The sequence below is a fragment of the Glycine soja genome, chromosome 10 (genome assembly GCF_004193775.1).
Source record: "Glycine soja cultivar W05 chromosome 10, ASM419377v2, whole genome shotgun sequence".
In the NCBI taxonomy this organism is placed as follows: Eukaryota; Viridiplantae; Streptophyta; class Magnoliopsida; order Fabales; family Fabaceae; genus Glycine; species Glycine soja.
The window spans coordinates 33057294-33076345 of NC_041011.1; the positions used below are offsets into that span (position 1 = coordinate 33057294).

At 32.5% G+C, this 19052-nt stretch overlaps 1 protein-coding gene across 1 annotated transcript; it reads left to right on the forward strand.

Annotated features, from left to right (window-relative positions):
- Positions 1-15162: 15162 nt before the first annotated feature.
- LOC114370793 (putative expansin-B2) lies at positions 15163-17553 on the forward strand. The gene is made up of 4 exons (XM_028328179.1): positions 15163-15448; positions 15548-15660; positions 16218-16408; positions 17129-17553. Exons 1-4 carry the CDS (start codon positions 15247-15249, stop codon positions 17454-17456), a joined length of 834 nt encoding a protein of 277 aa, XP_028183980.1. The 5' UTR covers positions 15163-15246; the 3' UTR covers positions 17457-17553.
- Positions 17554-19052: the final 1499 nt, after the last annotated feature.

A 19052-nucleotide genomic window follows, 5' to 3' on the forward strand; every position in this document is an offset into this window, starting at 1 on the left:
TGCTTAGGCTATTTTCTGACAAATGATATCATATTACATTTGAGAGTTAAGGTGAAGTGCATGCATCATACTGAGCATGATTGATTGAAATTATGGAAGGCTGATGACTACTTGTTGAGTGTGTGTTGGACTAATGGATGTTTGTGTATGATTATGTTATTTCTTAATGTTTTCTTACTAATCATGTTCATTTGATTTTTGTGTTAATTTCTTTTATAATTAACTCACCCTTGCAATTTTTGTACTGTGTGGGTTGTATCTGTGATGATTGCGAACCTTTGTTTATGGGAGCAGAAGCACAACAATAGAGTATGTGGAGTGAGATTCTTTTGTGGAGCCGCCAAGCCGACGTGATGACGTTGGTATTATTCTTGGAAGAGAGTAGTGTTTTGTTAATCAACACCTCCGTAGTTGGTTCTATAATTCTTTTTGAATTGAGGATGTAAATCACAAATTTAATTATATGTATGAACTAATTTACTTTCCATTATGTGAATGATGTGTACTGAGTTACTATGTGTGTGTGTGTGTGTGTGTATATATATATATATATATATATATATATATATATATATATATATATATATATATATTCATTTAAGTAATTGTGCATTGTTTGGTAAATGTATATCGCGAAAAATTTACTTTCATTTTTCATTAGCAAATTAACGGAGTTTTCATTTAAAAATTGAAATTTATGCGGTTTAGAGTGGTGATATCGTAACGATGAGGCTCATCGTTACAAAGTCTCACATCGTGTAGGAATGAGAAGGTTGAGCACCATATAAGTGAATACTCGACCCATAAACTCGAGCCTTAAGGTTTTAGGTTAAGGTGTGATGTGAGGTTCACTTATATGATTACTCATGGTCCATTGGTGTAAATTTCTCCGGTATTTACCCCCCTCAGACGCACAACACTAAATAAACACTACGTACAAAACATAAAAAATAAGTAAAATCGTTGACAAAATCTATAAACCAACAAATAAAAGTTATAAGCCAACAAATTCAAAGAAAAATTAAAGTTGCTTAGTAATGAAACCAAAATACCCGAATTATCGTTGACCCATAAACTCAGCCTTTGTTTGTTTTTTTTGCATTCATTGTTTAATGTCGATCATAGTCAATGTTACAATTTTTTTTATCCGTAAGAATTGAAGATAAATATTAAAGAATTTACAACACAAATATTAGGGGTGGGTATATGAATCTAGATTTGCCGAACAACCCATTAAGTTTGCAGATCGGGCACATAACATATCTCTTTTTTTTTAAATCCATTCTAAATATATGGATCTAGATTTGCCTGAAATGTTGATAAATTTTAGTACGATAAATTTTAGCTTAAAAAATAAAGTCATTTTTTTCTTTTAATTTTATATATTTTTCACTTTCTAAAAAATATTTTTTTATAAAAAATATTATTTTCAAATTAATATTTGAGTCTATGATCAATTTATCCACGAACTGTTGAGACCAGATACAAACCTTAAAAAAATCTATTTATTTTACAAATCAAACTTATCCGATCCATATTAAAACACTAGCTTCACATGTTAACCCTTAAACCGATTGGATGGATCCGTATACTTACCACTCCCAACGAATACCATCCTGGATCAATGTTTCCTTAGTATGCTACAATTTTAACGATAAAAATAATAGACATCTAACCGCTGGATCAAAATTGTGAATCTTACACAGTTATGAAACTAAAACCACGGAATTAAAATTAAGAAGACCAAAATTTCGGATGAACGTAGGAAACAACGTAATTTAGCCTCCTTTCAAAAAAAAAAGTAACTTAGCCTAATAAAAATAACGAGGAAAAAGATCGTGGTGTAGAAGAAGCTAAATATTTGGTGAGTCCGTACAATATGATACCGGCATATACGTGAGCATTAGTTTCTTTTAATTGTGGACCGTTGGATGAACATGGAGACAAGTCGGTTTGACGGCTACAATAAACTCCATTCACGGCTACCTTAACCAACTGTTTTATATTTCATTTCACTTTCACCAGGTTTTGTGGTTAATTAACAAGATTCAGATTTCTTTTAAAACAACGACGTCGTTTTCATGCGGTCATCCTAATTAGAATATTATAATGAGTCCCCAACACCCCATGTGCTTTATCCCCCTTTTCGTAGGTTTCTGTTTCTGCCATGAAACACGATGATCATTTTACTTCCTAGAGAAGAAACGTTTCTTTGATTTGAGTATATATATATATATATATATATATATATATATATATATATATATATCAAAGAGAGTGATACAAGAGAAGGAATTTCCGTTATTTTTTCTTAGATTTGATTTATGACTATTGACTTAAGTAGTGATGTTCATCCCATCCATTCTTTTACAACTCATTTCCTTTTCATTTTTTTTATCATATCACATATTTTTTCTATTCCAAATTAACCATAAGACTCAATTACGTAATTAAATAAGACTAAAAAAATAATTAATTTAATTTATGACAATAAATTTATCATAAATTTATATATGTTTTTCTAAAACTATCTTTTTTTTTTATTAATATTCTTCCCTTTTTCTTTCTTTTTTTGGTATATATTCTTCTATCTTTCCTAATTAATTGTTTGTCCGTACAATTAATTTGGGATATTTGAATCTAAAAATAATTAATAGAATAAAAAATATGAATTGAGTATAAAAAAAATAAATATTGTTTTAAATTTAGATCTTATAAATAAAAACAAAAAAAATATATCTCATTTTTTTCTTTCTACTTTTTTTTTCTTCTTCTTTTTCTATGTATCTTGATAGCAACACACGAGCAAGACCAAGGAGGAAGAGTAGAGCACCAACCTACCTCAAGGATTTCACTAGCCGTTAGTGCCTGTTGATGCTTGCGGTTGATACCTGCTGAGTTGGATATTGCTGAGTTGGATATCAAGGGAATGACCCTTGATCTTGTCTGCTATTACTAGGAATATTCCCTTTCTGTTAGGACCTGTCCACACTAAAATACAAATTCTGTTATTGCAATTCACTATAAATACCCATCTAATGAAAGAAGGCAGCAAGAATTTCAATCCCCAATACTTATCTTTTATTTTGTGCTTGGGAGGTCTGGCCCTCGAAGTCCAGGAATTTGCTTATTCATAACATTTTGGTGCTCTCATTTCGTGCTCATGGATGATCCCAACTGTTCGAAATCTTCCTCGGACAAATTGGAGGATGCCATAGCCAAGCTTACCACACACCAGATGAGTCTCAGCGAATGTCTCCAGAACATGACCCACAAATTAGACACTCTTATCACTACCTTATCCACATCCAAATCCCCTGACTCTTCCCCAACCTCTTCTCACCATGTTCCCTCACCTTCCCCTTCTTCTTAGCCTCCCCATGTAAAGCTTGATGTCCCCAGGTTCGATGGTTCTAACCCTTAGGATGGATATTCAAAATCACACCATTTTTTGAATATCATCACACCCCTGATCATGAGCGCCTCACTATAGCTTCTTTTTACATGGATGGCCGTGCCTTGGCTTGGTACCAGTGGATGGCCAGCAACGGCCAGCTCTCTTCCTGGGCAGGTTTCCTCCATGCTTTGCAAACCTGGTTCGCGTCCTAGCAGTATGAGGATCCCACAGGCACCCTGTTCAAATTAACTCAGCAAACCACAGTCCAAGCTTACCTTTCGGAGTTCGAGGATATCGCAAATCGCATGGTGGGCCTTCCTCCACATTTTCTTCTTAGCTGCTTCGTTTCGGGGTTGAATCCCGACATTCGCCGCGAGGTCCAAGCGTTGCAGTCGTTGACTCTGGTACAGGCGACAGGACCTGCGCGCTTACAAGAGGAGAAGCTTGCGGAGACACGACGAGCCTTACGCGGTCGGGTGCCTTCCTTTTCCCCTACGGTCGCCACACAAACGCACACTCCAATTACGCTACCTCCTTCACCTCGAGCCCCTCCTGTGCAACCACCCTCGCCGGTACCGTTGAAGCGCCTGACACTAGAAGAACTTGCTTCTCGCAGGGAGTGAGGCCTTTGCTTCAAATGCGATGAACGATATCATCGCGGCCATCGTTGCCATTCTAGGGTTAACCTCCTTATTGTAGATGATGATGAGAGGTCCACTGAAGACTTTGTGCCTTTGAGCTTATCACCCGACCCGCCTGACCCAACTGACCCGAATGAAGCCCAACTTAATTTGCACTCCCTTACAGGTCCGTTAGCTCCAAAAACATTGCATTTTTCAGGCTTCGTGGCTACAAAGCAGGTCTTGATCTTGGTGGATGGGGGTAGTACCCATAACTTCATCCAGGATACAATGCTTGCGGGACTGGGCCTTTCTCCTTGTGACACCACCCCTCTCAAGGTCATGGTTGGTAATGATCAATACCTCCATTGCTACCAAATCTGCACAGCAGTACCGATATTCATTCAGGGCGTTGAATTCATCATTGACCTGCATGTATTACCCTTGTGTGGTGCGAACATCGTGCTAGGGGTGCAGTGGTTACGATCACTAGGACCCATATTAACGGCCTACACCACTCTATCAATGAAATTCATGCACCAGGGCCGTGCCATCAAATTTAAAGGCAAAGACACCTCTGCCCTCCAACCTCTATCTGTCAATCAAGTCTGACGCCTGGTTCGCACCGCCGATGCCAGTGCTTGCTTTCACTTTCAGTTTCACCATTAGAACCGCCGTGCACCGCCATCTCCCCACCCACCTACCCTCCGGAAATTCATTCCTTACTGAACAAATTTGCCTCCTTATTCCAACCCTCACAAGTTCTCCCACCTTCTCGTCCCATAGACCACCATATCCACTTGGCTCCTAACTCCAAACCCGTTAATGTTCGCCCATATAGGTGCCCACACTATCAGAAAGCCAAAATTGAATCTCAAGTAAGCTCCATGTTGCAGAGAGGAATCATTAGACCCAACACGAGTCCATTTTCATCCCCTGTGCTATTAGTCCGTAAACATGATGGTACCTGGCGGTTTTGCGTTGATTACAGAGCACTGAATGCTCTAACGATCAAGGATCGTTTCCCGATACCTATGATTGACGAACTGTTGGACGAATTAGGGGGTGCATCCTGGTTTTCAAAGATGGATTTATTGCAGGGATACCACCAAATCCTGATGTCCGAAGATGGTATATGCAAAACCGCTTTTCGAACTCACCATGGCCACTTTAAATTCAGGGTGATGCCTTTCGGGCTTTGCAACGCCCCTTCATCTTTTCAAGCCACAATGAACACCATCTTTCGCCTTTTCCTTTGTCAATTCATTATTGTATTTTTTGATGATATCCTTATTTATAGTACCACACTGGAAGATCATGTTTTTCACTTGGAGCAAGCTTTTCGGGTGTTGTTGTAGGAGCAGTTCGTCTTGAAGTTAGCCAAATGCACATTTGCCCAACCTCAGGTTAAGTACCTGGGACATGTGGTTTCTTCTCGCGGGGTCGAACCAGTGCTAGCCAAGGTTCAGGCTATTTAACAGTGGCCGGAGCCTCGATCGGCGCATGCACTCTGAAGCTTTTTGGGACTCGCGGGATTCTACAGAAGATTCATTCGCGGCTATGCGACAATTGCTGCACCTCTAACCAAGCTTCTAACACTGGAACCTTTTCAATGGGCCCAAGATGCTCGTGCAGTTTTTGCTGCTCTTAAGCAGATGCTGACCTCAACCCCTGTTCTCCGGTTGTCGGACTTCACTCTTCCCTTCACGGTGGAGACGGATGCGTCAGGAACGGGCATGGGCGCAATGTTATCACAACAGGGCCACCCAGTTGCTTACTTTAGCAAAAATTTTCCACCAAAGCTACTTGGTGCTTCCACGTACGTTCGTGAATTATTCGCCATTACGGCCGCCGTCAAGAAATAGTGTCAATACCTCCTTGGCCGGTGCTTCAACATCCTCACTGATCATCGCAGTTTGAAAGAGTTGCTTAGGCAGGTGATTCAAACACTTGAGCAACAAAAGTACCTTGCGCGCCTCATGGGTTACAACTACAACATTCAATATCGCTCTGGCAATTCCAATGTAGTTGTTGACGCGTTATCATGGTTGTTAGAACCAACTCCTGAAACACTGCTGCTTTTATCAGTCCCATGTTTAACATTTTTGCAGGCGCTCAAGGCTCAGCTGGATCAATCCTCAGACTACATCCAGCTCTGACAAAGCATTGTGGATTACCCTGATCAAAATCCTGAGTTTTCAATCACCAAGTATTTCATTCTTCATAAAGGTCGTATTTGGCTTTCTTCGAACTTACCATTCTTGCACACTCTGTTACTGGAATACCATTGTACACCCACAAGTGGCCATGTGGGTGTCGCGAAAACATTGGCTCGACTAACCAAGAATTTTTATTGGCAGGGTATCCGTAAAGATGTGGAAAGATTCGTTGCTTCATGTGTAGACTGTCAACACACGAAATATGAGACCCAAAGACCGATAGGACTGTTGTTCCCATTGCTGGTACCTTGTCGACCATGGGAGGACTTATCCCTGGATTTTATCATAGGGTTATCGGTGTTCCGCGGCAATACTGCCATCTTGGTAATTGTAGACCGCTTTTCGAAAGGAATTCACCTAGCCATGCTTCCAACTCATCATACAGCGTATACGGTGGCCGTCCTTTTCATGGACCTTGTCGGAAAACTCCACAGCATTCCACGAAGCTTAGTTTCAGACTGCGATCCTCTGTTTCTCAGCAAATTTTGGCAGGAACTTTTTCACTTGAGTGGTACCAAGTTACGGTTAAGCTCTGCTTATCATCCTCAATCAGATGGTCAAACAGAAGTCCTAAATCGGGTAATTGAACAATACCTTCGGGCCTTCGTCCATAAGAAGCCTTCATCATGGGGCAAGCTGCTGGGTTGGGTGGAGTGGTCTTACAATACCTCCTGGAACTCAAGTTCAGGTCTCACCCTTTACGAAATCACCTTTGGGAAGAAGCCTTTCAACTTCCCACAATATTTGACAGGGGACTCTAACATTGATGTTGTTGATGTCATGCTCACTGATCGCGAGGCTGCTTTCACGGAAATCAAGAAGAAATTGGAGAAAGCACAAAATCGCATGAAGTATTTTGCAGATAAAAAGCGTCGTGAAGCTCAGTTCAAAGTTGGTGATATGGTTCTGGTCAAACTTCGTCCACACCGACAAACTTCGGTCTCGGGTCAACCAAGTGGTTATCCAAGCTTGCTAAAAGATTCTATGGGCCTTTCCGGGTCGTTAAATGAATTGGATCCACAGCTTACAAATTGTAGCTACCGGAACAAGCTCGTATACATCCGGTTTTCCACTGCTCCCTCTTAAAGCCATATTACTCAACAGAGTCTGATACCAGCTCACACTCCACCACTTTACCCGTGCTTTCAAAGGATGATCATCTTCTGATCCAACCTTTAGCCATATTAAATACCCGCCAAAATAAGGACTCTGAACAAGAGGTACTTGTGCAGTGGCAGGGACTATCGTCGGATGACACGACTTGGGAGAAATGGGACCAGTTGCAGGCTGAGTATCACCTTGAGGACAAGGTGCTTTCGGAAGCGGCGAGGAATGATAGCAACACAGGAGCAAGACCAAGGAGGAAGAGTAGAGCACCAACTTACCTCAAGGATTTCACTAGCCGTTAGTGCTTGTTGATGCTTGCGGTTGATACCTGCTGAGTTGGATATTGCCGAGCTGGATATCAAGGGAATAGCCCTTGATCTTGTCTGCCATTACTAGGAATATTCCCTTTTTGTTAGGACCTGTCCACACTAAAATACAAATTCTGTTATTGTAATTCACTATAAATACCCATCTAATGAAAGAAGGCAGCAAGAATTTCAATCCCCAATACTTATCTTTTATTTTGTGCTTGGGAGGTCTGGCCCTCGAAGTCCAGGAATTTGTTCATTCATAACATATCTCCTCCTCCACCTTCACCCCAAAATGGGAGTAAACGAGTAACAATTACTCAATTGAAGTTTATAATAATTATTTTAAGTATATTTATATTCGTTATAGTTCACTTTAATTTCTCTAGTTTAATATTTAATTATTAAACTTTAGTTAAAAAAAAAATTGATCTCCCTCCCTCCCTCTTTCTCTTTAAACACGACTCCTGGTATGTACTACTATTAATTTGGACAAACGTTCCATATAATGGAAGAATATGATCATAACCAAAATGGGAACAAAACATAAACTTATAAACCCTAAGAAAAACATAAACTTATAAAACTATAAAGAGAATGACCAAACTTTAAAGTATAAGGACCTAATTAAATAAATTTGAGATACTATAAAGCCCAAAACTATATTGTTAAAAATAATCAGAATAACATATGTCATTCTTTACAAAAGAAAAAAAAATACACATTGAGTCACTCGATCTCAGAATTAAATAATTAATATACTTTAATCTAGTACATAAAGATTTACCAATTTGAGAGTATAAAAAATTAATATATAGGGAAAACAAATTTTAACATACAAGAATTTTGAAATAATTAATTATATTTAAGAATAAAAGCAAGTGAAAATTGAAACATAAAAAAATTGCAGGAGCAGAGAATTTTACAATTTCAAATTTATAAAATTATTAAAAAAAGTATTTTTCAATAATAGTGAAGATAATATCTTTTTTTTTAAAGAAAAAGGAGTACAATAAGAAATTATTTGAACCTAACAGATGAAAATTATTATTTATCATGTTGGGATACATAGGGAAGAGTAGGGGGGTATACGCGAGTCGGTTTAAGTTGAGTTTGGTCAAATTCGTGACCCAATACAATCAAATTTAAATGGGTTAGTTTGGATTTTTTTCAAGAAAAAAAATTAAAACTCGATCCAAATCAACTTGTTTGTAAATGGTTTGTGTTAGATTGAGTTACAGGTGAAAACATTTAAATTTTTCTGTTAATGCATTTAAAATCCAATCTTTTTAATAAATTAAATTTTTTTATTAACCTTTATCACACTATTATAGTGTGTTTTCAAGTTCCAACATGGCCAAGGTGTGGTTGCTAGTTGCGACCGAGTGAGGTGCGGTAGAAAGAACTTGAGAGTTGAAATTCAAATTTTGAGAGAATGACGGAGTGAAATCGTGATAACTGAGAAAAGAAAGAGATAGTCTCACTCTTAGTTACTAAATATGAGAATAATAGTGATTGATTTTCTAAAATTTTAAAATATATATTATATCTATAATAATTTAATACAAATTAATGGATCAATGGATCGAATTATCGGATTCAAATATTAAAACGTATGACCTAATCTAAAATTCAATGGCTTTAATCCAAACACAAAAAAAATTCAAATCAAATTGTTTGAATTGATTTAAATCAATTTGAATTTTACGAGTGATTCGTACTCATAAACACCCCTAGGGGAAGAAGACGGAAGTAACATATGGGGATGAAATACCAACAACACATTTTTAAATAAATTTTTTAATACACTCTTTATAGTTAATAGTTGAAATTTATTAAAAATAAAAAAAATTATGCTTTTTTATTGAATTTTACTTATTACTTTTAATAAATTTTAATCTAACAACAAAAAAAACTTATTAAAAAGTAAGTTAATTGTTAACACTCCTCTTATATGAATTTCTTTATATAACTACAGTTACTAATACCTCAGTTAATACGCATGAAGGGTTTTTATCATTGGTTTAAATATTGGACTAGCCAATGGGTGATCAATTTGATCAATCCAACATAACCAGTTTAGTGACTAATCTATTAACTCAACAAAGCAAATTATTTTACAACTAGTGCGAATTGGTAAAGAATCAATCAAATTGATACAAAAGTAATATATATTAACCGGTTAAATAAATATTTTTTAATTTATTTATATTTAAAATATTTCTAAGATAAATAAAATTACATATTTAAAGTTTTTCACATAAACATCAATTATTTTGCTAATTATTATTAATTTTATTTTATAAAACGTACAATTTAATCATTTATATTATTTTTTAATTATTCATTTCTGGATTCTCATAAACATATATTATTTTATATTACTTAAAATATTATATATTAAAAAATATAAATTTAATTACTACTAGTTAAGTAGGATATGATAATACTCATGTATATTACTGAAACCTCTTACCACTAGGCCAACTATAATAAGCAATGTCTTGAAAATCATATCAGATTAACTGATTCAACTGGTTCAATCAGGAGAGCTGATCTGGTGATCGATTCAAATACTTTAAGAAAATTGAAATATTTCAAAACTGGTGAGAATTATTAATCCATAATTGATCAATGAAAATCGATGTTGAACTGGTATAGCTAGAGAGCTAATGTTGAACTGGTCTGTTTTATTTTTTTTCAGAGATTTTTATTTAATATACCATATTTTTAAGATAAGAAAATACATAGATATTTCAATAAGCTTCAATTATTTTATCAATTATTACTAATTTTTATCTTATGAAACATATAATTTAATAATTTATATTAGTTTATAATTTTTTAGATCATATTTTTTTTATAATTTTATATTATTTTATTACTTAAAATATTATATAATATTAAAAATATAAACCCGGTTCAACTATGGTTCAATTATAGTTGAACCATTAAATCTTAAACTAGTGTTTTTACGGATTCAATCAATGTTCCGATTTAAAAAACATTAATAATACATTTTTAGAACATTGAGCTTAAATGATTAATAGACATTTAATTTTAAAGTGCAAAGTTGAGAGTTAAAAGTAACTACCATGTTTTTGTTTAAAAAACTAGAAAAAAACTATACATTACTTAATAATATAAAATAATTTTATTGTTATTCAATCATAATTTATCATATGATCAATTTATCAATTTTTATCATAATTAATTTAAAAATTATAAAAAGAATAATATAAAACTATTTTATAATATCAATACTTACTCTTTGAACTCTTAAAAAAATTCAACGAGTAATTCATGAAATTTTGAAGTAGCACGTTCAACAATTGAAAGTGTTAAGTCGTAGACATTTAGCCAGTTACATTTGAAATTAATAACAAAATCAGTATAGCTGCAATAAAATAGTAATTGCCGCCCAAAGGAACGTACGAGCAATTAAAAAAATAAATATTTTAAAAATTATTTAAATATATGATTAGGAAAAGTTTTTCCCTGTAAAAAAAAAAATGACACACTTTTTCCCTATAGTTTCTCACATCAGCTAGCTGATGAATTATTATTATTATTAGAATTTGAGTTATTATTATTATTATTATACATTCAGTTTTTTTAAATCTTATTTTTGTTCTATTTTTCTTTAATTATATTCATTTCTAATCGCATCAATTGATAGATATATCTGTCAATTTATCTTTCTTTCTCCATTCCACCATACACCTAAAAACTAGGACGTACTGGAAACATTTTCCTATGAATTTTACCTCTACGTAACGCAGTATTTATGTTTAATATTTTCTAGCATACTGGAAAGTTTACTAGTTTAGTGTCAAGTTAAAAACAAATTAAAAATAATTGTTGTGTTGTTGATTCGGGTATCCATCAATCTAATTTGTTTATATTCTTATTCGGAAACCATTATTTTAAAAAATAAATTTTCAGGAATTAAGTATTAATGAAGAGTTTTATTTTGATACATTTTTAGTATAAAATTTTTCATACGTCAACTAGCATACAAGAAATGATCTTCAATATAATTTTTAAAATATTTATTACAAAAATAACCAACTTTTTTACTGGAAAAAAATAATATTTATATTATTAATGCATTCGGTCTATTTAAATTCATTCATTAATTAGAATAGTTAAGAAAACTAACAAATTGTTTTAGTTGAATTAATACGTAAACAAAGAAAAATAATGCACGTATACGTCTCATTTGAATATGATTGACTGGTAAAAGAGTGAATTTCACTATTGAACAAATTATCTCAAGTAAAAGATGCCTACAGTCTAGGCAATAGAAAAATTAAAGACTTAAATTTATAATATTGGTAAAATTCATTGGAGAAAATTTAACTAAGAAAGTATATATAAATTCAAAGAATCTCCACTAATGAAGAACCAAATTCATTGTTGAATGAATTCGAAACTATATTCACTACCACACATCATAATCTGGAGTAATATTTATTTCCCCTGACATAGTAGTTAAAAATGTTCCTAAAAGCTTTTGAGAATATTTAATAAAATATGGTGAAAATATATTAGTAATATTTATTTATATTTATTAATATTTAAAAAATATTGTCAAAAAATTTTAAAACATTTTTATTAAGTACTAGGAAAAAAATAATGCTAAAATTAAATGTGTAATAGTGATTTAACATAGAAAGAAATAATTAGTACATTAAAAAAATTAATCATGATATGTCTTCACTTTTATTTTTATTTTTATAATGTACGTTCATAATCAAATATAAATTGAATAATCACATACTGTTAACCAGTTACATCGTTGCCTAATCTAAAAATTATTTTTCTTGATCTCTTAAAAACCTTCCTGACTTCCCGAATCCCCCATGTTACCGCAGTTTAAGTTAGCTGCAATTGGATAGAAAACAACAAATATTCTGATTGCAACATTAGTTTTTTTTTTTTCGGTAACATGCAACATTAGTTTATGGTTACTCCTTACGTCATTAGTTTTTATTTTAAAAGCGTATGCTAAAAATTTTAATTTCCTTAAATACATGTCAATGTCAAAAGCGTATTTACAAAAGTCAAATTTTCTGAAGAAAAATCTAAAGCTGTATTATTGAAAGATTTACCTGATAATCTAATCAATATAACTCAAGTATCAAAACTTGGTTTACGTAAATACGGAAGGTTTTCTTTTTGGAGAATAAGAAAATCAAAGCAATTTAGAGTGTTTGATAAGATATTCTAGCTAATTTTTAATATTTTTATAGACTTTAAGTAACTTTTTTAAAATACGAATTTTTAATTTTTTTTTATATTTATTTACTTTTTATCTTTGAATATTTGTTAGATTTTCTTTAAATATTTGTTAGGTTTTCTTTTTAATATTTTGTATTTAAGGTAAATTTTTATTATTTTTTTATCTTTTTTTAATATGATGTGATAGGGTTTTTATTTTTACTTTTTTATTATATATATGATATTGATATATAATAAGTTTATGGGATTTTTTTAATTTTTTTTAATATTTTATAAATAAAAAGCTACGAGTGTTTAGAATTAATTTAATACTAAAATTATAAATACTGCAAAATATATTTTTATCAAAAAAATAAATTATGAAAAAAAATTCTAGAAAATCAAATTAAAATTTATATAAATTAAACATTACACAAATATGTTTATTTATGCAATTTTATATTTTTTTATCTACTTTAACACATAATTTTATCAAATATTTTATGATTCAATAAGATAATTTTTCAACTTTTAGTTAATTTTGTTTAATTAATTTTATGAAAGCATAATTCCCTGTTCATCCTTAAGCGATATTAAGTAAATATTTCCATCAGATTGCTAAAAAAATAATCAGAAGCAATTGTTACGAAGAAGTTATATAATGCAAATTAACTATCAACTAAGCTCCTTAGAGAAAGAAAAAGAAAATTATCATCTGTGCTATTCTTATATCACAAGAGTGATGATTTTTGAATACTTATTTTTTTATAGAAAAATATTAATTTATTAATTTTATTAGAAATATTAATTGAGATTTGAATCCACTGTCTCTCTCCTTTGGCTCATATATAACAATTGAACTAATTTTATATCTTCCTCTCTATTTCTTTTCTCATATCACATCATATCACCTACCATAAATTTATTTATTTTTTCTCTTTTCTTCTTCTTTTTCTATATCATAAAATATTTGAGTGCCTAAATATCTTTTTTCCAATCCACAATAATTTTGAAAAATAATATTATGCTTACAAATAGATCAAAACTGCTTTACTATGACGGTTTGTTTTTACATGAGAGCGTAAGTACATAATCTATTTTTTTGAAGAAATTAATCATATCCATAAACCATAGACAACGAGAAATTATAACCCTACCATGAATCTTCGTCGGGGTTGGGAATTTTCTTTTAACCATATGCTTGGAGGTGAGTCTTCTTATAATTAGGGGTGGAAATTAGGGGTGGAAATGAGTCAAGCCAAGCCAAGCTTTACTAAGCTTGAACTCAGTCTGAGTTGAATACGTAAGGCTTGAGCTTGGCTCATTACCTGTCATAGGCTTTTTTTTAGGCTCGGCTCGGCTTATATAAAAGCATATTTGAAAGCCTGCTTAAAGACGTCTTTGATTAATTAATTATTTTAAAACCTAGTGAAATACTAACTAAAAAAAAAAACTTATAAAATTTCGTATAAGTAATGTACAAATCCAAAAATAATTGATAAACAAAATCATATTGAATTCAAGTCGTTAAAGTACAAAATATATCAAAAGAAAATAAAAAGAACATAATATTAAAAAATATATGGATTAGAAATGATTTGCAGAAAATGAATTTTATTCTACGTGAACCAAAACTTACAAATCTATTTTAAGTTCAAGCCCATAAACGAAATAAAATAAAATCTGGATAAGATAAGATGAGATGAAATAAAATCTGGACAAAATAAGATCTAGATAGAATAAAATCTGAATAAAATAAAATCTATACAGAATAAAATCTAGATAAGACAAGATTTGATAAAATAAAGTTGTTATTATTATTATTATTATTAGTTAAACAAGTCAACTTGTCAAGCTTAACAAGCTTTTCTATGGTTTGAGCTTGACCTTTTTATCTAAAAAGATTTTTTAAAAAGCTTGAGCTTGATCTTTATAGTAAACAAGTCAAGCCGAGCCGAGCCGTACATAGATCGAGCCGAAAATTCTGGACAAACTGCTCGGCTCATTTCCACCCTTACTTATAATATAAACACAACAATAATTAAAGCAATCCACGATAAGATATAAAAGGGGATATCTTTACAATACGTGAAGGATATATCAAATTCAAACATCACATTTGTCTTGTTCTTGGAAAAAAAAAAGTTAGACTCAATTGTCATGTGGAATACTTTTATTAATACCGTACGTCTTCTAAATTGTCATGCGCAATATTTTCACTTAATTGGCGGTTAAGAAATTATGCACTTCCCACGTTTGTTCCTCTATAAATACCATACCATCTATGCCATATTTCTTACACCATAGATATCACAATTAACTATCAACTACCTATAGGGAACTAATTACAAAATCCTAGAGGTTGTGATATTATGGCTCCTACACTTCAACGTGCACTTTCTCATCTGCTCACTCTTGTAGCTTCACTTTCAATACTCCTAGTGGTACCCTCCTCTTGTTTCAACCCTAAAAAGATTGTGAATGCTTCCTATGCTTCATACTCCTTATATGGTTCAGATTGGTCTCCTGCTGTAGCCACTTGGTATGGACCAGCCCAAGGGGACGGTAGTGAAGGTATTATAATTAGAAAACTTTGGTACAAACTATATAAAGTAATGCTTGAATTATAGATGTAAAGACTTCAATAATTATATTTGTTAATTTTATATGTAGGTGGTGCTTGTGGTTATGGAAGTGCTGTTGGGGAACCTCCTTTCTCATCATTGATGTCGGCGGGAAGCCCTCTTTTGTTTGAATCAGGCGAAGGCTGTGGTTCTTGTTACGAGGTGCTAATGATTTTTTGAAGTATATATATATATATATATATATATATATATATATATATGAATTCTTAGTATATTAATAAAAAAATTGCTAATAACATACTTTCTAACTTGAAAAATTATTACATATAAGGTCCAACACAATCACATGTTTATGGCCTTTGTTAATCTGTATGTGACCCGTAAATGAACTTTTCAATTTATTTTAGAGTTAATAAAACTTAGTTCTGTGTCAGCATAATGTTTGTATCGTATCATGTAATAATTGATTTTTTCGTTAACACAAACATATTTTTTATTATTTACTAAAATTTATTAAAAACCGAAAATTATATGATACAAGTCTTATTTCTTATTTAATATAAGTCTGACTAGTGGTTTTATATATAGTTTTTAATAAATTCTAAATAATAATAAACTGCGTGTTAATTAAAAGAAATGTGTTGCTCAATAAGTGTGTAGCTAGCTACTCCATGCATTCAAGTGCAAAATAAAAATGAAGATATATATTAATTAATTAATTCAAGTTTAATTTGCATTCCAATTTGTTATAATTTCAGATGAAGTGCACTGGGAATTATGCATGCTCAGGCAATTCTGTAAGGGTAGTCATCACTGATAGCTGTCCTGGGTGTGGTTCAGATGCTCAATATCATTTTGATTTGAGTGGCACTGCTTTTGGTGCGATGGCAATTTCAGGCCAAGACGAGAAGCTACGCAATGCTGGCAAAATAGACATTCAATTTAGAAGGTGAGTTCTTAAATTTTAATCAAGTGAATTAAGCACTGACAATACTTATGAGGAGTACACTGTAAAACGTATAATTTTTATTAAATATCACAATTATATACAATTTTGACAAATTGTAGCATTTTACTGAATTTAATATGGTCCATATGTATTCTGTAAATATTTTTTCTTACAAGTTAAAATTTATATTTTGTGTTAATTTTATATTTTACATATTGCAAAAGTGATGTTTTTGTCTCATGTTTCTAAAATAGTACTCTAAGTATGTTTTTAATTTTTAAAAATATCACGAGTTTTAAATTTAGTCTCCTTAAAAAATTTATCATTTTCAATCCTTAAATTAACAAAAACGATGCGGTAAGTGATTATAAATATGTAATTTTGTTGTAATTTTTAAAAACAAAAAAATCATAGACCAAAAACATATTTGTTTTTTTTTTAAAAAAAATTTATAGTAATTTCATGTCTATATTTTTATCATTCCATTCTTGTGTCGTGTCGGTGGTGGGTTTTAGCTCCTAATTGACTAATCCAACGTGATCACAAGAAAATTAATTATATATTTCTTCTAATGGGACAAAATCCCCAAAACTTTATTATTTTTTCAATACATATATTTCTACCTCCTTGACTTTCTATTTATTTTCACATACAAATTAATAATAATTTTATTTACTAAACTGTAACTAACAATTGGATATCATGAGTTTACTTTTGCAGAGTTGAATGCAACTATCCCGGTGTATCAATATCTTTTCGCGTGGATCCTGGTTCCAACAAGGAATATTTTGCAATCTTGATTGAATATGAGAGTGGTGATGGTGACCTAGACAAAGTTGAACTCAAGGAAGCACATGCTTCCGCCCAATGGTACTCCATGCAGCGATCATGGGGTGCAGTTTGGAAACTTGACAAAGGGTCAGCACTTGTGGCACCATTCTCCATCAAGCTAACCACTCTCAAATCTGGCAAGACCATTGTGGCTAACAATGTGATCCCTGCTGGGTGGATTATTGATCAGACTTATAGATCAATTGTCAATTTTTAATTTCAATAATCGAAGTTGTCCATTTGTTTGGATCTATCATCAGCTTGTGGTTGTCCTACTTAATATAATATATGAATAAGAAGATAATTAATCTTAATCTCTCTAATAGTGAAATTTAGGTTGTCTTTTTAATTATTCATTTACGAATTTAATAATATTAGTCAACGTGTATTATTATGCGTTGACCCATGCTTTTCTAGCCGAGGGGTAAGGAATCTTAATTAGCGTATAACATCTCCATGAATGAACAAATGATGGAACTAATTAATAAATTAAAAGGCTTGACTACAAGTGAAGAATACTTTCTTTTTCTTTTGTTTACAAACCTTTATTGCCCAAATATTGTTAAAGTAATTATTCTCATAGCAGTCCAAAATGACTTTGAGTGCCTTTGTTTCAACGATTAATAGTTTATTCATCAGAATGTAACATGGAAGTATTATTTCCATATGTAAGTAGTGAAAAATTATTTTCGGGTATTTTTTATTTTCATGAATACAATAACTTTCAATTTATCATATTTTCTTCACTTTTTATTCCCACGAGGAGGAGTGATGCAATCCTACCCCGCAAGGGCATTGGATAGAAAAACTCCAAGTAGATTGAGCCAGAGATGCAAGAGAAGGCCCTAGGGTTCTTATGAGCCTTAGGGTAGATTTCGGGTCCATGGGCTAAGTACGAGCCCGCTTATCTTTGTAAATATTCGATTAAGGTTTCATTATTTTTGGGCCTTGTATTTAGGGCTCCATAATGTAGGTAGGGTACCCTAGAAATATAGGATTTTTCAGCCCTTGTATTTTATGGCACCTAGACTAGTTTTTGTATTAGGGGTAGTTTTATAATTTCACATGCACTAAGTGGATATTTGAAAATAAATTTAATTGAATTGGTAGAAGCCCAATCCAATTAAATTTTAGAGGGGGAGGTGAGCATTTGCTTACTACACCCCATTGCCACATCATATAGTCACACTTTGTGCATGTCCTTCATGCTTTTCATGCCTCATAACACCTAAGCACACTTAGTGGAAAATCTTGGAATTGATCTTGGATTAGTGGGCTGAACCATAACTAAAATTCACTAATCATAATTAGTGAAATTTTGGCTCCACAAATTCAATTTCAAATTCAAGTGAAATTTGAATTTCCCTCCAATTTTGTGTGACACTTAGGCTATAAATAGAGGTCATGTGTGTGCATTTTTTTCAACTTTGATCATTTGAATATTAAACTTCAGATTTCAAAGCTCATTTGGAGCACAAAATTTCGTGCTCTTCTCTCCCTCTCCCTTCATTCATCTCCTTCTTCCTCCAAGCTCTTATCCATGGCCTCCTATGGTGGTGAGCTTCTTCTAGACTCATCTTCTCCTTGAAGTGGCGTCTCCTCTCTCTCTTCCTTCTCCATTCCGCTGCCATTCATCTTCCAAGAAGCAAAGGAATCCATTGATGAAGAAGATCCTAGGCCTACAAGCTCCAATGGCCTCAATGAGTGGTGCTACAAGAATAGACAAATATGGGGCAAACCTTTTGTAAAAGTTTGTTAAGTCTTGGAAGTCCCAAATTTTTCTTACACTTGGTGGAGCGGGCCACTCAGGAAT

What these genes read in the sequence shown, in the direction of transcription:
- LOC114370793 (XM_028328179.1), top strand. Translation starts at nt 15,247, where the DNA reads ATGGCTCCTACACTTCAACGTGCACTTTCTCATCTGCTCACTCTTGTA. An exon ending in GCTGTGGTTCTTGTTACGAG is followed by an intron (nt 15,661 to 16,217) that starts GTGCTAATGATT and finishes TTATAATTTCAG; the next exon opens with ATGAAGTGCACTGGGAATTA. An exon ending in ATAGACATTCAATTTAGAAG is followed by an intron (nt 16,409 to 17,128) that starts GTGAGTTCTTAA and finishes TTACTTTTGCAG; the next exon opens with AGTTGAATGCAACTATCCCG.